The sequence below is a fragment of the Eschrichtius robustus genome, chromosome 10, assembly GCF_028021215.1.
Source record: "Eschrichtius robustus isolate mEscRob2 chromosome 10, mEscRob2.pri, whole genome shotgun sequence".
NCBI lineage: Eukaryota > Metazoa > Chordata > Mammalia > Artiodactyla > Eschrichtiidae > Eschrichtius > Eschrichtius robustus.
The window spans coordinates 24409701-24429357 of record NC_090833.1 but is presented as its reverse complement, the minus strand read 5'-3'; the positions used below and the strand labels follow the sequence as shown (position 1 = coordinate 24429357).

The 19657-nt window shown below is 38.6% G+C and overlaps 1 protein-coding gene and 1 non-coding gene across 2 annotated transcripts in view; one reads left to right on the top strand and one right to left on the bottom strand.

Moving 5' to 3' along the window:
* The window catches only part of TMEM245 (transmembrane protein 245), a 103794-nt gene that overhangs the window by 20294 nt on the left and 63843 nt on the right, over positions 1-19657 (bottom strand). Inside the window, exons 10-15 of the mRNA XM_068552770.1 lie at positions 17888-17986; positions 15444-15575; positions 11837-11959; positions 11563-11708; positions 1401-1501; positions 332-506 (exon numbers count right to left, since the gene is read on the bottom strand). Coding sequence (XP_068408871.1) covers positions 332-506; positions 1401-1501; positions 11563-11708; positions 11837-11959; positions 15444-15575; positions 17888-17986 — 776 coding nt within the window. The remainder of the gene's footprint in view (positions 1-331; positions 507-1400; positions 1502-11562; positions 11709-11836; positions 11960-15443; positions 15576-17887; positions 17987-19657) is intronic.
* LOC137771058 (small nucleolar RNA Z40) lies at positions 8236-8308 on the top strand. Its single transcript, XR_011075277.1, has one exon. It is a non-coding gene; the product is annotated as a small nucleolar RNA Z40 (small nucleolar RNA).

Below are 19657 nucleotides of genomic sequence, written 5' to 3'. Positions count from 1 at the left end.
CTTAAAATATTTTTATTTTGAAGTATGTACAGTAATACTTCTTTCCTAGGGTAAATGTCACTAAACCAGAGGATTATTCACAATTTTGTTTTAGTCTCATGTATTGTAAATAAAACTTATAACAAAATAGCATGCCTTGCAAATTATGTTAATTAAATTAAACTTTGATTATACCAGTGGGATCACAAAAGATTACTTCACTGAAAATCCTACCACCAGTCCTTTCTCCCATGCCCGAAAGGATAAAAAAAAAAAAATCTTCTTAAAAAAGGCCAGAGAAATTCCTGGATATGATTCATCACTAACTTCAGAAGTTCTGTGGAATACGTACCCTGATATATCAGAATAGATGGCAGTATCTACAAAGTATGTCGGCAAGAGATGAAATACCAACAGTAAGATGGCTTTGCATCCTAAGCCTTGTGTAAGCCACAGGTCTAGAACTGCAGGTATTGCTGCCCAATATGTGCCTAGAAATGGCACTGCTCCAAGGATTGCTGCTAAAGCTAATAAAGATTAAAAGAAAAAGCAACTTAACGTCATCATCAAAGCAATAACGGAACAGCAGAATCTAATCACTAGCTCCTACTACTTAAAAATTTCCACCAGAACAAGTTAAACAAATACAAACTCAAATTTTAGGGGAATGATATGCCCTGTTTAACGGAATTTGCTAGTTGAATGAGGTCCAAGATCTTCCAACTGGATCATGAAAATCTTTCTGAAGTGTGTGTTTACTTCATGAATCTGCTCTTAAGCAACAAAATTTTAGTGTCCCACAGTTGTTATTCTCAATCAATGGTTAGTTAATACATATGCAGTTGGCCCTCCATATCCTCAGATGTGGAACCTGCAAATACAGAGGGCCAAAGGAACTGAGCATCCGCAGATTCTGGTATCCTCAGGGGGTCCTGAAACCATACCCTCAGGGATACCAAAGGACAACTGTACAGTCCTATAATATAACTATAGAGCACTGGTCAAATATTTGTACTGATTCCAAAGCCAAATCAGAAATTAGTTTCTAAATCTCGGATAAGAACGTATATTCTTTACCTTGCTTCTTTCTAATAAAAATGAAGTGTAATTTCAATAAAAACACCAAAAATAACCCTGCTAACTGAAGGACCTTACTTTACACTCATCCCTTTCCAGAACAGTATGTGCAATTAACAAGTAATTATTTGTTATTTATGCAGTGCTTCCTATGTGCTGGGTGTTGTTTTAACTACTGGGGATACAGCAATAAATAAACATTCCAAATCATATTTCTGCTCCTAATCTGGACCAGATTAGATCTCAAAATTTAGCATTTTAAATTTAAGGAAGCTGACAGTATATGTAAAATGGCTTAATGTCCCTTAAATAGAGGACAGCAGAAGTTATGATACAGTTGTTACCTGATGGTATGAAGACAATATTGATGCCAAATATAGTATGAGTCAGCCAGGTGTATAATCCGTAGAAGCCAGCCATTTTGAGGGAAGCATCAAACACCCCTCTAGAACATCCAAAGATAAAAGGGAAAGAAAATAAACACAGTATCATACTGTGATTCAGAAAAATCAATATTTCTAGGCTTCTGGCTACTTTATCCAAATCTGATAATAGCTTCAATTTTTCCAATGGCCTGAGAATGCTGTTTTCATTTTATTTCAGAGAAACATAAAAATCTTGTATTGAAAACTTGAAATAGATTTACTAAACTGTTCTTTAAACTTCTCTAATGAAAAGATAACTGAAATAAAACACCTTACAATACCCTATTCACTGAAATAACTCATCAACTCTTCACTTCTAAAGCAGATCACTCACCACCAAAATAAAGGGAAAGGAAAGTAAGTGTGAATATCTTATTTCTGAGGATTTAGTTAAATTTGGAGACATCCAGGCTGTGGCCAGCCCTCCCCTCTGGGAAAAGCAAGTGAGGAATACTATAGCCGGTACTTCATCAGTCTTTCTTCTCGTTAGCAAAACGTTCCCACACATCTTAAACCATGCAACCCAACCTACAAAGTAACTTCTAAAAATGCTATCAAAGAATGCAGGTCATTGGGAGAGAATTTACCAAAAAAATCTTATTAATTCCGAAGTAAAATCAGAGAGGAAAATACAAGAGGTGTAAAAACAGACACACATGTTCCGTGATTAATAGGAATGAAAATATGCAATCTCAGGTACTTCATTTTTGCTTTTCAGTTGGAAGATTAAGGTAGTACTGTATAAGGAGGAGAAATAAGGAACTGCTCAGAGAGAGCACAAAGGCAGCAAATCTTAAGTTATCCCAAGGTATCACAAAGTTACAAAAACCAAGAATCTGTGGGGTGCACAGGACGCACACTTATATACTCATGAGAGAAGGAAAAGCTGTTTGTGATTGAAAAAAGCAGAGACCGTGGCAGCAACGTAACACTGTACACACAAAAGGACACACCAAGATTTTCCAAAGCATCCCAAGAGGTGTACTGTGAGAGTAAGTCAAACTCTGGAACCCAGTGACTCAGTCATTTCATAGGGTTCTGAGACATGGATTTGGTGACAGAGTGGCTCCCAAAATTGTGAAACCTTGTCATACTGACCAGCAGCTTTCACTCAAAAAAGTGCCATAGGCTCTCTAACAATAAGGACCCAGGCTAAAGAGATACCAAAAAGACTTAAAGTAAGGGAGATAGCCCACAGGAAATATAAAAGATCTGAACAGTAACTGATTAGAAGACATGGAGGAAAAAAAGAACCTGAGAGATTCAGGTTTTAAACCTGAGGGAGAAAGAATGGCAGTGTCTCAAAGTCATGGAGAACCCCAGAATGGGAGAGGACATGGAAGAAAAGGGAATATGTTTAGTTTGGGCAGTGTTAAGTCAAAAAAGGATGATGAAAATAAATACCCTGGAGGTAGCTGGAAATAAGAGACAAGGCTTAATAGTGAACTTGGGACAAGAAATTTGAGATACACCAAATAATCATAGGAAAGGGTAAGATATCCCAAGGGGCAAGCCTAGACAGAATGGGGCAATGAGCTCTGTTCCCATAAGGGACCTAAGGACAAAGATACACCAGCCAAAGAGATAATGAAATCATTTCTCTAGTCGGAAGAAAATCACTAGAGTACACTATTCCCAGAGACCAAGGGAGAAGGAAGCTTTTGAGAATGAGGGAATAATAATATCAAATATCATGGAAAAATTAATGAGAACAAAATCTAAGAAAAAAAGTACAGAATCTGACTAGAATGGGGAAGGGGGGCTGGTAAGAAAAGATATAGATGTGATACTTTGATCAGCCTTATGGTGTTTTAAAAATTTTAAGCCAAAAGTAAGTTGACATCAAAGTGCAATGGAATACCACAACTGAATCACCCCTCTAGGTGACAAGTAAGCAAAGCTCAATCCAAAAAGGACCACTCGTAGGAAAACAGTCTCCTTCTACCTCTGGGAATATTGACTGTTGGTAATATTCTCACTAAGGCAACTTTTAAGTAATTCTGTAGACCCTAAATGCACTATCTATTGTTCGCAGTAACTAAACATTTTCATGTATCCCAATGAGGGAAGTAAAGACAATATATTTCCCCTACCTTATGATCTGGTACACAGTTTTTTAGAAAGCAGAGAAAAATCTTCTAATAATTTACTAAGAGAATTTTTTAACTCCTTCAAATTCCTAGCCATTTTTTCTCCTCTCTTTCTTCTGTATAAGTTTTATTGAACTATAATTTACCAACAATAAAACTCACCAACTCTAAGCGTATGATTCCGTGAATTTTGACAAATGTATACAGTTGCATAACTACCACCAGAATCAAAATATAGAACATTAGCATCATTCCCAAAAAGTTTCCTCATGCCCTGTTATAGTGAATCCCTCCCTGAGCCCTGGTCTCTGACAGCCACTAGATATGCTTTCTGTCACTACAGTTTTGCCTTTTCTAGAATTTTGTACTAACAGAATCGTACATTACGTACCTTTTGAAAAAAAAATGTGGTAAAATATACATAACATGAAACTTACTATTTAACCATTTTTAAGTGTACAGTTCAGTAGTGTCAAGTACATTCCCACTGTCATTACACAGCTTTCTGTGTTTGGTTTCTTTAACCTAGTACAATGCTTTTGAGGTTCATCCACATAGTAGTTTGTTCCTTTTAAATTGCTGAGTAGTATTCCATTATATGGATATACCACAATTTGTTTATCCATTCACCAGCTGATGGGCATTTGGGCTATTTCCAGTTTGGGGCTATTGTGAATAATGCTGCTATGAACATTTAAGCACAAGTTTTGGTCATATGTTTTCACTGCTTTTCAGTAAATGCCTTAGAGTGAAGATGCTGGGTAATATGGTATCTGTTTAACATTTTAAGAAACATTAGCAATTGTTTTTATCTCTCCATTCAGAGAAAACCTATAGTCTATGGACACCCAGCCAGAAGTTACTGCCTGCTACATCACACCACATCTCCTCAAGGTGTAAGGCTTAAACTTCATACTATGGTATTACGTGGGTGGATGCTGGCAGAAAGAACAATTCAGCTCACGAAAAGCTAAATGACAATGCATCTGGAGTCCCAAGTAATTGACCTGACGCACACTTGGTGCTCAATAACAGTAGCTATTATTGGAGCTACTGTTATCAGGTATCAAGTTCACCAGTCTCATATGTATGTAGCATACAGTCTTCCTCCACTATCCACCTCAATCTTTTTTTTTTAATATTTATTTATTTTATTTATTTATTTGGCTGCGTCGGGTCTTAGTTGTGGAACATGGGATCTTGGCTGAGGCATGCGGGATCTTTCGTTGTGGCGCACGGGCATCTCTCTAGTTGTGGTATGTGGGTTTTTCTCTCTCTAGTTGTGGCACACAGGCTCCAGGGCATGTGGGCTCTGTAGTTCGTGGCACGCAGGCTCTCTCGTTGAGGCGTGTGAGCTCACTAGTTGTGGTGCACAAGCTTAGCTGCCCCGCAGCATGTGGGATCTTAGTTCCCTGACCAGGGATCGAACCCGAGTCCCCTGCACTGGAAGGCGGATTCTTTACCACTGGACTACCAGGGAAGTCCCAATCTTTTCTTTTGAATGGAAGAATATCTGCATGTGCTCCACCTTCTAGGACACCTCTTTCCAGTGACTCTTTAAAGACTGACAGTTGTTCTCTAACTACATCTCCAGGCTTTCCTAGCACTCAGCAGTTGGAGAGAATCAAATTCAGAAGACTCAAGAGGCTCTTTTCCTCCCCTCTTTCGGTAGCTCAGTCAATCTGGCTCAGCAGGCCTGATTTAGCTCAATGGATGAGACTGACACCAGCCCCTGAGCTGGAGGCTCCCCCTTTCTAACAAGGCCACATCCTCACTCAGAGACCTTCCACTGTCAGACAGTCCTATAGATGTTCCCCTGCCCCGTGCCATATGGAGACTGTTACAAGGCAGGGGTCCCCTCTACTGGAAGGCAGGCCATAGTGCATCCCATCCAGTTAGGCCTCATCTAAGCATACCTCTCTGTGAATAAAAGTTCCAAGTTCATACACAATCAGCTTTTTGTCTAAGTGTAATTATACTTGTATAATTATGACACATAAAGGTTTGTGTGTCCATGCCTCGTTTACACAACTACATATCTAACTCCTCTGTACCAGAGACTTGAATTGACTTCAAATGATTGGTTAGAATTTTAATTCTTAACCAGCGGTCTGTCTTTATCCTTTATAAACTCTGAGATGAAACTGTTATTTTCACAAGTTTTTTACTTCAGCTCTCAGCTCCCTCTCATTTCTGACCGAAAGAGTATTTATGTTACTTTTCCAAACTGAGTGAGAGAGAACTAGCCAGCCAATTCAGGATTTCATCAGATGACCTGCTTTTAATGGAGTGAGACTTGAAGCAAGGACATGGGTGGGGAGAATGAAAAACCATAGTCAAGAAGCTCTGTGCCCTCAGGGTACACAGGGCCCTAGACCGCAAACAAGTAGGAAGCACAGTCTAAGGGAAAAGAAAGAAAAGGAGAGTAAAGAGCCCACAGTCAAATTCTGCCGACTCCTGACATTTCCTTACACTGGTTCTGCCCTCTTTTCTTTCTAAAGGTCAGATAGGAAGACTCTTAGACTATCATTCCCCAGGGAACAGCAGTAGTCTACCCTCACTGCCAGACACTGCACCTCAAGTAGAAGGTGAGCTAGTGGAGAGGGCAGGCATGTTCAGAGACCCCGCGTATAAAATGACCAATCAGGAATCCCTTCATTACAACCCCCTCCCTTTCCTGATTCACTAGCCACCCCAGAGACCCAGCTCCACAGTAAAAGGTACAGGAACTTGGTTGACACTGGATTTCCATTCCAGAGGGGAATGGTCACGCTGTGCACGCAGACCTAGCGTGCTGGTGAGGGGCTCAGGGAGAGCTGCTCCCATAGACGCCTTCCGTCCCTGCTAGAAATAACTGTGAATCACACACACAAGCGTACGACCGCGGCATCACATTAAATCGTGTGGAGTCCTTGGCAGCAGTAAATACTAATTCAATATTTTTATATAATTAAATACATTGTTTTGTGTCTTTGACAATGCCTACCGATCATGGATATTTACTCTAGTGCTAATTAAAAAAATCAACAAGAGGTTGTTTCAATTACATACGCAAATAGCAAACATTTGTATCTCAACACTAGTTCTATTATGAGCCTTATTAAAATGAATTTAGCAATTTTTAAAGCACCACAAAGAGAAACTAAATACAAGACAAGGTTTTTAAAAGTCATTTCCCTTGGAAACTTGAAGCAAAGGTTTAAGCTTATTAAACTGATCTTTAATCAAGTAGGTTAAAAAGGCATTATATTTACTGACTTGGTTATTATTTAAGAACTCTACTAATTTAATTTTCCCGAACAGGCATAAGAGATTCTGCCTCTCTATTTCAGCGTTAGGAGATCTCTTCAAATAAATGAAAATATGTTTTCTTACAGCTTTAAACTCTTCCTTATACATTTTAATTTAAACAAATAATGTTTATAACCTTAAATCCACAAGAATTTCTTTCTAATGAATATTTAATATTTCCAGTAAAAACTGGAAATACTGATTTACTAAATGATCGACGCTGATTTTTTTTTTTTTAACCCAAATACTTTTAATTCTGCAAAACTGGAGGGTAGAGGTGGGAAGCATGTTCACCGAAAATCTCACAGTACATACATTCTCCCATCAAATTCATCACCAGGACTCCCACCCACCGGCCCTGAAAAGCTGTAATCCCGCAAGCAAGAGCCCTACCCGTGTGCATGCACTCATGTGAAAATATCACACACACTAAATTGCACTGAGGCCGTGACAACATGCAACTTAGTAATGTGCAATATCTCCACCAGAGCAAGCAGAATGGAGCATCGGGGGAGAAGGGTGTGATGCAAACATTCAGGACACAACATGCTCTAAGGGGAGGAAACTGGTTTGGGGGCAACGGATGCATGCCACTAACTCAAAAGTTCATGACACGAAAACCCAATCACAAATGTATTCAGTTTAGAAGAATACTCATTCAGAATGGAGAAAAATAACGAAGGTTCAGAAATTCAATGAGACGGTGATTATCTAGTAGCCACGTATTTCAGAAGGCAAAGCTTGAAGAACAAAGACACTTTCACTGTCTGGACATGCGGTTAGCTCCCAATTTCAATTCCACTTTTAACTTATTAATGGATCATATAAAATGAGTTTAATAATTCACTTAACTGCAACATTGATGACAACTAATGACTGATGCTTATAAAACCTGACACCACTGATGATAATTTACACACTAAACTTCAGTCTCAGGGCATTATGATAATATTTTCATGATCATTTGTATAATATTTTCCCTCTTAAAATCTTTCTCCATGAAGAAACATATTCCATCTTGAACATAATCCTTAAGAATGAAAAAACCGACAGGAGCTTGTAGAACTAGAACTCACTGTTATCTTACATATATGAGAAAGTTCTTCAGAGGTACCTGTGTAAGACTGTATATTTTAAGTCTTGAATTTGACCCAGTAAAAAAATAAAAAGCACTCGGACTGCTAAAAATCAACCTGAATTACAATCTATAATTTATATAACTTGATATAGCTGTGGTTAGAAAAATGGCCCAGCCTATAACAAGTTATCTCGTCTGTACCATATTTTTCAGACTCACAGAAATCTATCAATTTTGACAACAATTAGGATTGTCGTGTTGGTTGTTAATTTTTTTTCTGTATTAAAAATAAGTCCTCTGTCATGATGATGGGCAAAATGTTCAACTGCTCTGAATGGGCTGAATGAAAATAGCCTTTCTGAACATCCATCTTACATAAAGCTATATTTTAAAACATGAAAGCTCTAAGATAAAAGTTGCCTGAAACATGCATGTTTGGAAACAATCAGCTAAATTTAGGTATGAATGAAAATGGAACCTAATCAGTCCCAGTTGCCATTACAATCTTTTTCTGTAGGTGGGGAATTTTGAAGTGTGTCCATATTTCATTGGAGATCAAAGAAGCCTAACTAAAAGAATTGTGGGCTGACTCACACGATAACTTCTTTTTGAAAGGGCTATTTTATCTTGAAGATTATGAGTTTGGAGGAACTAAGTGATTGGCAGTGGAAAGAATCAGAACAGGTGAAATTCCTTAAAAATTTATTGACTTAAATAACTTCGTGTTACACATAATTTTAAAAAACCCTTTACACTTTGAAAAAAAAAAAAAAAAAGTCCTCTATGTGACTTTTACCACAATAAAAAAACATTAACCTTTGCTGTGCACCTGAAACTATCACAACATTGTTAATCAGCTATACTCCAATACAAAATAAAAAGTTAAAAACAAATTAAAAAAAAATAAGATAACAAAATGAATGGTTTTTGTATGAGTATACGTTAGAACCAAGACATGGGCTATTCTTTTTTTTTTTTTAATTTTATTTATTTATTTATTTATTTATTTATGGCTGTGTCGGGTCTTCGTTTCTGTGCGAGGGCTTTCTCTAGTTGCGGCAAGCAGGGGCCACTCTTCATCGCGGTGCGCGGGCCTCTATCGCAGCCTCTCTTGCTGCGGAGCACAGGCTCCAGACGCGCAGGCTCAGTAGTTGTGGCTCACGGGCCTAGTTGCTCCGTGGCATGTGGGATCTTCCCAGACCAGGGCTCGAACCCGTGTCCCCTGCATTGGCAGGCAGATTCTCAACCACTGCGCCACCAGGGAAGCCCGGGGCTATTCTTATAGTACATAATTAGTGTGTACAATCCCAAGAAGATAAAGCAAATCTAACCTGTGAAAAGACATATATTTCCTCATATCTATGTAGATGACTGTACACTCTCTAACCTCAAATTCCTTCCTGAACCAAAGACCTAATTTTTTTTTCTAATTTTTATTGAAATATAGTTGACTTACAATGTTCTGTTAGTTTCAGGTGTACAGTAAAGTGATTCAGTTATACATATATATGAATATATATATTCTTTTTTACATTCTCTTTCATTATAGGTTATTACAAGATATTGAGTATAGTTCCCTGCGCTATACAGTAGGCCCTTGTTATCTATTTTATATAGTGTGTGTATTTTATTAATCCCAAACTCCTAATTTAACCCTCCTCCCCCCCTTGGTAACCATAAATTTGTTTTCTATTTGTTTTGTAAATAAGTTCATTTGTATCCTTTTTTTTAGATTCCACATATAAGCGATATCATGTGATATTTGTCTTTCTCTGCAAAGAACTAAATTTTTAGCTGCCAGCCTCATGTGTCCATGTGAATAGTCTTAACAGTACCACGAATTTAATTCATCATCTTCTGTTCCAACCATCTCCTGGAAGAAGGCATCATGGTATACCAGAAGAATGTGTGATCTCAATCAGCTGGACTTAGGTGTAAATCACAGCTCTGCTTACCAGTTCCAAGGAACCATGACAGTAAAGAATAATCTTTAAAACAAAGGAGGTGGCATATTTGGTATGAAAAAAAAAAAGACTCAATGACAGACATTTAGAGGATGGTCAACCGTGCTAGTAAAGGTTACTTCAGGAAAAAGAAGTATCTTTCTTGAAGTTCTTTATGGACAAGCTAGATACTTTTCTGTAAGACTTGGCTTAAGTCACACTGACTAGAGGATTATGGCAGCCTTTGATATGGCTGATTCCATAGCTTTATCCTGTTGGGAAGATAGAAAGTTATTTTTCCTTTTTGGTAAAGTATTTGCATAAACTTTTTTGAGACAGATATCACTTAGATACACTAAAGTTAATCTATTGATAGATTAGTAAAGATGATAACCAATGGTCAGATAGGCTTAGAAGGGATGCTAAAGCCAGCAAGTATCTTTCCTGAAGACAACTTCACCCTGAACGCTGTTACAGTAGACAACATACTCCCCAACTTAGAATATTTACATGGATGGCTCCATGTGGATACCTGGGAGCACCAAAGGGGATAAGAGCTTTTTTGGTTTTAATCCCACCTACTGTCCAATAAAGTAGGAGGAAAAACAGAAAACCTAGCAAAGTTTCCAGAGAAAATATATTTTAGGTGCATGCATGCTATTTGAATGTAACCAAGGGTTTTCCAAAGGTCAAAGTGGTATCCTCACCAGCTGTTACATGAACACAGTGAAAAAATAAGCCAAAATCAGTCAGACAGAATTATCAGGTCAAATCAAGATTTTTGTGGCAGACTAGTTTCAAGAAATTACCATTTTCTTAAAAGTATGTGGAAACAGAAATGCCAGCCAAAGATTCACTATTCAAGAGAAGCTTTACACCGCCTAACAGCTTATTAGAAAAAGGAGCGCTAATGGATAACATGAGGATTTCATTTGAGTAGCTTTTCGTAAGAAGTCAAAATGAAGTAGAGTCTTATTAATGAGTTAGAGCAATGAGGGACAAAGTTTTGGGAAGGAGCTGAGACAAGGCTGCAAAAGGCCTCTCCCTACCTGACATGATGAAGAGGAAAAAGAAAAAGGCATCAGTGACTTGGAAAGAGGATATGAAGAATAAAAGCTGAAGAATCATCTCATTCAGAAATCAAGCCTGCAATACATAGACCCCAGAAGACATGATGGAAATTTCTGGCTGGAACCTGCGATACACACAGAGCCCGTGACTTGGAAATAACCCAAAATTGTGCATTTCCGGTATCCAAACTACCCTCTGCAGAGGGCACAGCCTGGCTGCAGAGGGACAGAGGAAGAAACAGGAAGGCCACCTCCTCTCCTCCCCAAGCAAAGCTAGAACTCCTGAGAATACAAGGAGGGTTCTGAGAGAAGCTGAGGTGTACGTGTGGTGCAGGAGGGGCTTCTCCCGAGCAAATTACGTGGCGATTAGGAGCTGCAGCAAGGGCCTGGGGACAGGCCATTAGACCTCTGTACATCACAGGCTTGAGAGTAGGATATTGAAACTGTTTTACACTATCCTCTCAAAGGAGATGTTAAAAATTTGAAAATACCAGCGTCCCTCACTAGCTTAGCACTGAATGTTACCAGGAAGGCTCAAGACAGAAAAATGGGCCTCTCATGGAGAGCAGTTTCTGAAGGAAGTAAGAACAGCATAAATCTTATCCCTACCTGATAGCTTCTTCCACAGACTGGCCAATAATATTAGAAGAAGGACCTGGCTGAGATAGTGGTGTCAGGCTTATCACCCACTTCACTGGCTTGTAGTACTCATCACTGGAACTTAACAGATAAAATAGTGTGGTCAGGAAAATTATCTGCAAAACAAAGGACAGTACCTCCTAAAATATCACATTTGGTAACTACAGGAAGGAAACATAAATGGAACCAAGAACACGCTTTACTGCAGAAGGAGTGTGACATGCACTTATCTGTGGGTACATACCAGAGACAGAACAAAGTTGAGGAGGGCAGTCCCGCTGTAGAAGAGGATGGTCAGGAGCGTGGTGACAGTGGTGAACAGCAGGCTCACGTTGCGGCTCATAACGATCCACAGAGACTCTAAGATCTGGCGAGGAGGGAAGGCTAAATATTAGAACTAGTCCTCAGGAAAGAAGTTTCTACAGCTACCTAGTGTGCTCTTCATGTAGTGTTTTAGGACCATAAACTGAAACAACAAGAGCTGAGTATTATTTTATCTGAGAACAGTTGAATGTTGATTAGTAAGGAAAATGGTTAAGTAAGTTATGGTGAATGTACTACAAATAATAACAGGCAGCCATTAAAACATCTCTATTATAACACAGAAAAATATTTTATGATACAATGCTAAGTTTAAAGAACAGGACAAAAAAGCTTATTTATAGCATGATTGTAACTATGAAAATGGCATGCATAGAAAAAATACCTACAGAAGAATATGCCAGAATGCAACCTGTAGTTGTATGTAGCTTGTAGGACCACAAGCACAGGCCATGAAATTCTAACATTAGTCTGATTAGCTATACCTCCCCCACCGACTTGCCATCTTCAACTTAGAACCAACAACAAACACAAAAGCGTCACTTCAATGACTTCACTAAAGTCACAATAAAAGAAATGAACAGATGGGGTCAGAGCTCTGCAGCTGAAAACCTTTCCTCAGACAGATAATGACCCTATATCAAGACCTACTGAGTTCATCTGATCCATCACCTGCAAATTCACTAGAAGCAGATGTTAATACATGTTAAATATTACTGAAAGAAGAGGTATAATATCTATAACACACCTACGTGTTTTCACGTAGGTGTGTTATAGATATTTCCTATCTCTTCATGAACTTAAAGTCCCATATGATAATGTCTGTTCTATTATTCTCCCCAAGAGGACTATCCTTCCTCTTAATGAAAAACAAGGAAGCAAGAAGATCAGAAAAACACCTTCCATTATAGTTTTCAAAATGCTCACATAAACCTCACAGCAATGCAGTGAGGGAAGCAATGTCGATGATATCATCTTTATTTTACAGATATACAAACCGAAGCTCAGAGATTTTTTAAAACTTGCCCAAGGGCATGAAGCTAATAAGCGGAACTAGAGCTGGGACCAGAACTCCTAATGGCTGGTTTTATTTTGGTGCCCTTTCCAAAAGAGAAATTCTGTTTTTTGTCATACGCTCAAGTTATACCATCTTTTCCATGAAAGGCCTATCCATTCCTTTCCTACCTCAAATGTACCACTTATAAAGGCATATTTTGTTGTCCTCAGCATTTCTTGCAAACCTCAGCTCAGCCTTCATAAGAGGACTTTGGCAGGCTAGTTTCATTTACAATAACTCCTTACATAAAATCTTGAAAATGCTTCACGATGCCTACAAAAATATGCATGATTGACTGTTTGACCTTATGGGATAAAGAATGAATGAATAACGCCACTGATTCTAAGAAACAAACCAACAATGCCCTTACTTGTGATTTTTACAAACATTCTTTTGGGGAATTCAGTCACTTTGGAATTTTTATCAAAAAAAGTTTTTAAATAGTTTCTGGGTCATACTGATAGGAAATACTCTGTGGTAATTCTTAAGAAATTAACTGAATACATTAATTGTAGACTGGTAGTCACCAACAATCCAGTAACTTTTCTAGGTACTCAAAGGGATTAGGAAGAAAGGTTCAGAAAAGAAGAAAGAGATGCTGGGTATTATAAAACCAAAAAATTCAATCAAGGGCTGACCTTGACAGTTCCTTAAAATTTATTCTGATGAGATAGGTGGTGATATTAAAGAATGTGACTTTTTTTAATACTGTACAACAAAACGTGTCAATATTTAGAATATATATATTAGATATTAGTGAACCAATATTCCAAATGACCAGTGCACATTACAAAATCATGTAAGGGTAGAAGATCCATTCCTAGCCAAGATAGATCAAGGGACCTTAACATAAGAGAGTAGAGAAAGTTCACTGATACGGTTTCAAATTCTACACTGCAACTAACCTTTAAGAAATACCATTTGTTGAGTTTTGGTGTAGTATCAAAGAATAGTCACAATGATCTGAAAAGGTTATTAAAAGACTACCCTCTTTTCCAGCTACATATCTGTGTGAGGCTAGATTTCCTCATATACTTCAACCAAAACAACCTATTCCAACAGACTGAATGCAAAAACAAATATGAGAAACCAGACATTAAACAGGTTTGCAAAAATGTAAAGAAAGCCACTCTTCACACTAAATCATTTTTTTTGTTTTGGAAAATGGTTATTTTTCAGACATAACAAGCATGTTCTTCATGTCAACAAGTAACGTTATTTTTTAGTGAATTGATAAATATGTTTAAAGTTCTCAGTTTTAACTGCTAATACAATAAGTATCAACAGAACCCCCATCAGCAAAAGCTCTTTGGAGTCCTCACACCAAAATGTGAGAGCCACTGGGCCACAGAAAACAGAGGGAAGGGATTAGCAAAAACAACATTCTTAGAACTGAAGGACACAAATTTCTAGATGTAATTTCAAACTGTTGTATCTACACTAGGCGATTGGGAGAAACGGAAAATGTGAGTGCAGGGATGGGTGAAGGGACTGGGTGAAGGGACAAAAGGAGTCGTAAGAAAACCCCAAGGGAGCTGTAAGGAAGCACTGAGGGACTTGTATCTTCATCTTCCATGTTAGGAAGCCAAAAGATAATATTGTAAAACCAAGAAAGAGCAGCATAAACATTATTTAAGAAATTTAGAGGTAAATACACAGAGAAAGCTAAAAGAATTGAGAGCTCTTTTTGGAGAATGAGACTGAAGTGGGGAAGCACAGAGCAGGAGCACTGCTATTTTTTATTAAAAACCTTAAAACATTTTTGACCTTTCAGCTATGGTCATCTATTATTTTGATAAAAATTAAATTTTAAAAATATCTAGCACAGCAAAGCTCCACTTTTATTAACATGATGAGAGTTACAAGTTTATTCACAAGAGAAGTCTTCTCATCTCTGTGAAAAGGCACAGACCAAGATACCTCACAAAGTATGCTATGGAATGAAGAACAGTCGCTGAAACTTGGCAACACGGCAAGCTGTTCCTTGCTGCCTTTGATCCTTTGGTAAACGAGGCAGAGGTGGGTGGTGCATGAGGGAAGGACGGGTGGGATGATAATAAGCGAAGCCTTTAAACAGCCAGTCTCTCTAATGTGACTGGCACCATGTTTCCATCTGCCAAAGGGCTTCACCCATCAAAGGTGGCTCCCTCTCTAGTGTTCCAACTGGGGACATTCTGGTCAGCCTAGGGGACCAGGATACCATCTCAGAATCTGAGAGCCACGGCATCACGTGTGCTACCTGAGTCAGCATCTCTTGGTTACTCTTCAACCACAGAGGAGGCATCAGGGGAGCTACACCTGAGGCCTATGGCTTTTGGACATCTTTCTAGTGCATTTCGAACTCTCCAAACTGTAAATGTCATGGCATTAAAAACAGGGTACCAAAAGGCCTTTCAGTGTGTGAAGAAAACTGGGAATTAGAGTTTCTGTTTTCGTTTCTAAGTTCAGTTTAACTATAAATAGTATTTCTTACCGAAAGAAATGTCTCAATGTTCTCATGGACAAAGGAAGCGATATCCTGCCAGTCCAGAATGTCTCCCAGCCAGCTATTCTGACGACTTATGTGCATCTTTTGTCCTTTGAGCCTTCCAGAGTGCGTTACATTCTATGGAATAGAACAGTTCAGACGTGAAATCTCCATCTTAACCTAAAGAATAGGAGGTATAAATAGCCTATTTTGTTTTAGGTCCACTTGAGCAATTTAGTAAGTACACAAAGGTGAAAAACTTTGTATTATTTAAGAAACCAACAAAGAACTCCACCGAAAGACCTGAAATATATTTTTCTGTTTACGTTCTAGTTACTGTGTCTCAGCCTAGCTTAAATACTTCCCTTCTAAGTATGTTCATGAACACGAACGCAGCATATACTTTCATCTTACTTTTCCCTTTTAGCCCCTCTAACCTTTCTCTTGGTCTCCCAGTTTTGCTTTTTTCCCTCCTTTGCTCATCTCCCTTATTACTCCTCTATACACGCTAAAGGAAGCAGAGGGGAAATAAGAATATGAAAAAGTACAGCTAAAACCAATACAATGTTATATGTCAATCATGTCTCAATAAAACAGGGGAAAATAAGGGTCGGGGGGGATCTAACTTGTCTATCTGGAAGAGAATTACATTGGCAGAAATGCAGGAATAACAGATTTGAAAGAGTGATGTATAAACAAAGTGACTGGTAAGGTTAAAATTTAGAAATAGAAGTAGATTCTTAACATTCTTGTGTTTCCATTCTCGCACTTTTTTCAAACAGCACTGTGATGCCAGCCTTCATCATGCAATGAAGACATTAGGTCCTAGTAAAACAGGTAAAGAAAGCAATGCACTTACCCACTTACAAACCTATGCTTTTAAAACACTGACCACCCTGGACCATAAGTGAAGCTCAAAGGGGGTGAGGGACAGTAAAAGCTGTTTGTCTGTAAGCAGAAGCCCCAGAGTCAGCAGAAGAAGTGGATACAACCTTTCCAATAGTCTGGCTCTTCAGCAGATATCTACCCAGAGATCCCCCAGTTAGTTTTAACTCCCAGTTTTGGAAACCCACAAAAACCATCACTGTTCCTTCGACTCCTCCTGGGGCAAGAGTACACAATGCCAAACAGGTCATTGAGCAACAAATTCAAATTTAAATCAAGCCCTCCTACCCCCAAACCCCAAGTTAAGAGACTTATTTATGTTTCTCTTCTGTTTAGATCAACCCTGGGAAAACCCAACCACGAACTCTGCCCGACTCTATCTCCTTCCCCTGGATGGGCATCTTCCACAGCACAGCTCCTAATGGCCCACAGGCCTTGCCAACGCAGTGTATACAACAGCCCAGCACAACTAGCTGCTTGCAAACCATCATTTTTATATTTAATGAAAAATGATACTATTTTTCGTCATAAATTCTGAAATAGGAGTACATCAGCACAAGCAGCATTAAAGGTTTATTTAAAATAAAATAAATATCTCTAAACTTTTGGATCTATTTTCACTTCCTCAAAGAGAAAAGTTCTTAGTCTGGAGCTGTATTGTTCCAAATTGTAGCCACTACCCACATGTGGCTACTGAGTACCTAAAATGTGGCTAGTCCAAAAACTGAGATGTGCTGTTAGTGTAAAAGATAAACTGGGGGGCTTCCCTGGTGGCGCAGTGGTTGAGAATCTGCCTGCCAATGCAGGGGACGTGGGTTCAAGCCCTGGTCTGGGAAGATCCCACATGCCGCGGAGCAGCTAGGCCCGTGAGCCACAATTACTGAGCCTGCGCGTCTGGAGCCTGTGCTCCGCAACAAGAGAGGCCGCGATAATGAGAGGCCCGCGCACCGCGATGAAGAGTGGCCCCCACTTGCCGCAACTAGAGAAAGCCCTCGCACAGAAACGAAGATCCAACACTGCCATAAATAAATAAATTAATTAAAATTAAAATTAAAAAAAAAAGATAAACTGGATTTCTAAGACTTAGAATGGAAAAAATTATATATATAAAAAATATATATATAAAATCTCATTAAATTTTTTTATTCATTCCATATGGAAATGACATATATTGGGTATACTGGGTTAAGTAAAATACATTATTAAAATTAATTTCACCTGTCCTAGTTTTTTTTAAATGTGGCCACTAGAAAAATTAACATTATATGTATGACTTGCATTCATTACATTTCTACTATACAAATCTGGTCTAGAGGATGGGATGGTGTTGATGGTAATGAACAGAGGATGGAATACTGATACTTCAGAGAGACTGGTGGGTTCTGCCATGGAGACTAATCATCAATTCAAGCTGACTTTTAGTGACCTGAGGTTTAAGAACTTGCAGCTTAAAAATGTCAATAAATGAAATCCCAATGTTAACACAATCCTACCTAGTCAATGAGTCCATAAAATAAAAGGACACTATTAGCTTACAACTGAAATCCTTAGCTAAAATAACTTACCTTTACAAACCAAGAATGATACAGTCTGTCCCAAAGTTCTAGTACTTGCTTTTCAATTACGGCAGTATTGTTCACTTTATCTCCAAGAATTTTATGAAGCTGGAAGAAATACAGATATAATCTGGGTTAATATTTCAGGCAACAATCCAGTAAAATTAATACATGCTGGGTCTTTATATTTGTTCCAAATCAAACTAAAATGTTCCAGCCTATTTAATTGCCTCTAACCACATTATGTTCTTTCCTTAAACTCTACTCCTCAATATCCCCACTAAATTGCCTCTCTCCCGTCTTTTTACTTCTTTTTTCTTTCCTTTATTCTTAGGTCTCTAAGAGAGCTTCTTTAGGCTTTAAGAGAATGAAGCTATGCTTACTGACTTTTCTGATCTTACCTGCCCTCAGTCTTCTCTGCTAGCTCACTTCTCTGAGTTTCAAAAGCTTAAGTGCTGCAGGAATCTACCTTTGGTCCTCTTCTAGCTATATTCTCTCCTTAGGCCATGTTATGGGCTTAATTGTGTCCCCCGCCCCTAAATTCTTATGTTGAAGTCCTAACCGCCAGTACCTCAGAATGTGACTGTATTTGGAGATAGGGTCTTTAAGGAGGTAACCAAATTAAAATGAGATCATTGGGGTAGGTCCTAATTCAATATTACTGTGCTCTTATAAAAAGAGGACATTAGGACATAAACACACATGGAGGGAAGACCATGTGAAGACAAAGGCCATCTATAAGCCAAGCTGAAAGAGGCCTCAGAAGAAACCAATTCTGCTGACTCCTTGATCCTGGACTTGTAGCCTCTAGAACTGTGAGAATATTAATTTATGTTGTTGAAGCACAAAGTTCATGGTACTTTGTTATGGCAGCCCTACCAAAACTAATACAGTTCATCTCTACCAATCATATGGGTACTATCTGATATTCAAACTTCCACCTACAGCCCATATCTCTCCCTTGAGCTCCAGCTATGTATGTCCGATTGTATGTCTACTTAAGATATTTAATATGCCCTGAAACAGAATTACCAATCTACATGCAACACCTACACCCCACTACCACCTCCAATTCTTTTCATCTAAGTGTACAGTTATCCTTCTAGTTGGACAAACCAAAAACTTCCTTCCCTTTCACTCCATAACCAATCCATGAGCAATTCATGTCAAGACAACCTCAAAAACATATCCCAAATATGACAATGTCTCTCAATTTCCACTTCTACAATCTTAGTCCAACTCATCAACATCTCACCTGGACTATCTGAATAATCTTTCAATTGGTCTCCCTGTCTTCTTCGTTCTTGCCCACTTCTCCATAAAGCAGCCAAAATGAGCTTTCAATATCCTAAATCTGGTCATATCCCTGTTTTAAAGTCCTTTGTAGCTAAATTAAAATCCCAAGTTCTTTATGACCTAAAGGCTTGTCTCATCACCACATTCCCTATTCCAGCCACACTGACCTTTCTTTCCCTCATTCAAGCTCCTTCCCATCTCAGGGCCTCTGAATTTTCTATGCCCTCAACTTGAAACATTCTTTTCGAAGACCTTCATAAATTGCCTCCTTCTCACCATTCAAATCTTAGTGAAAACATTACCTTCTCAGAGGCATTCTCTGGCCATTCTAGCTAAAGCATCACTTGGAGTTACTCTCTACCACATCACTCTGTTTACTCTGGTCACAGCACTTTCAGATCTGAAACTTTTATTTGTCTGCACGTTTAATGCTTGTCTCCTTTCACCCGGAATGTAAGGCTCCAGGAGAGTTGTAACTCTTTC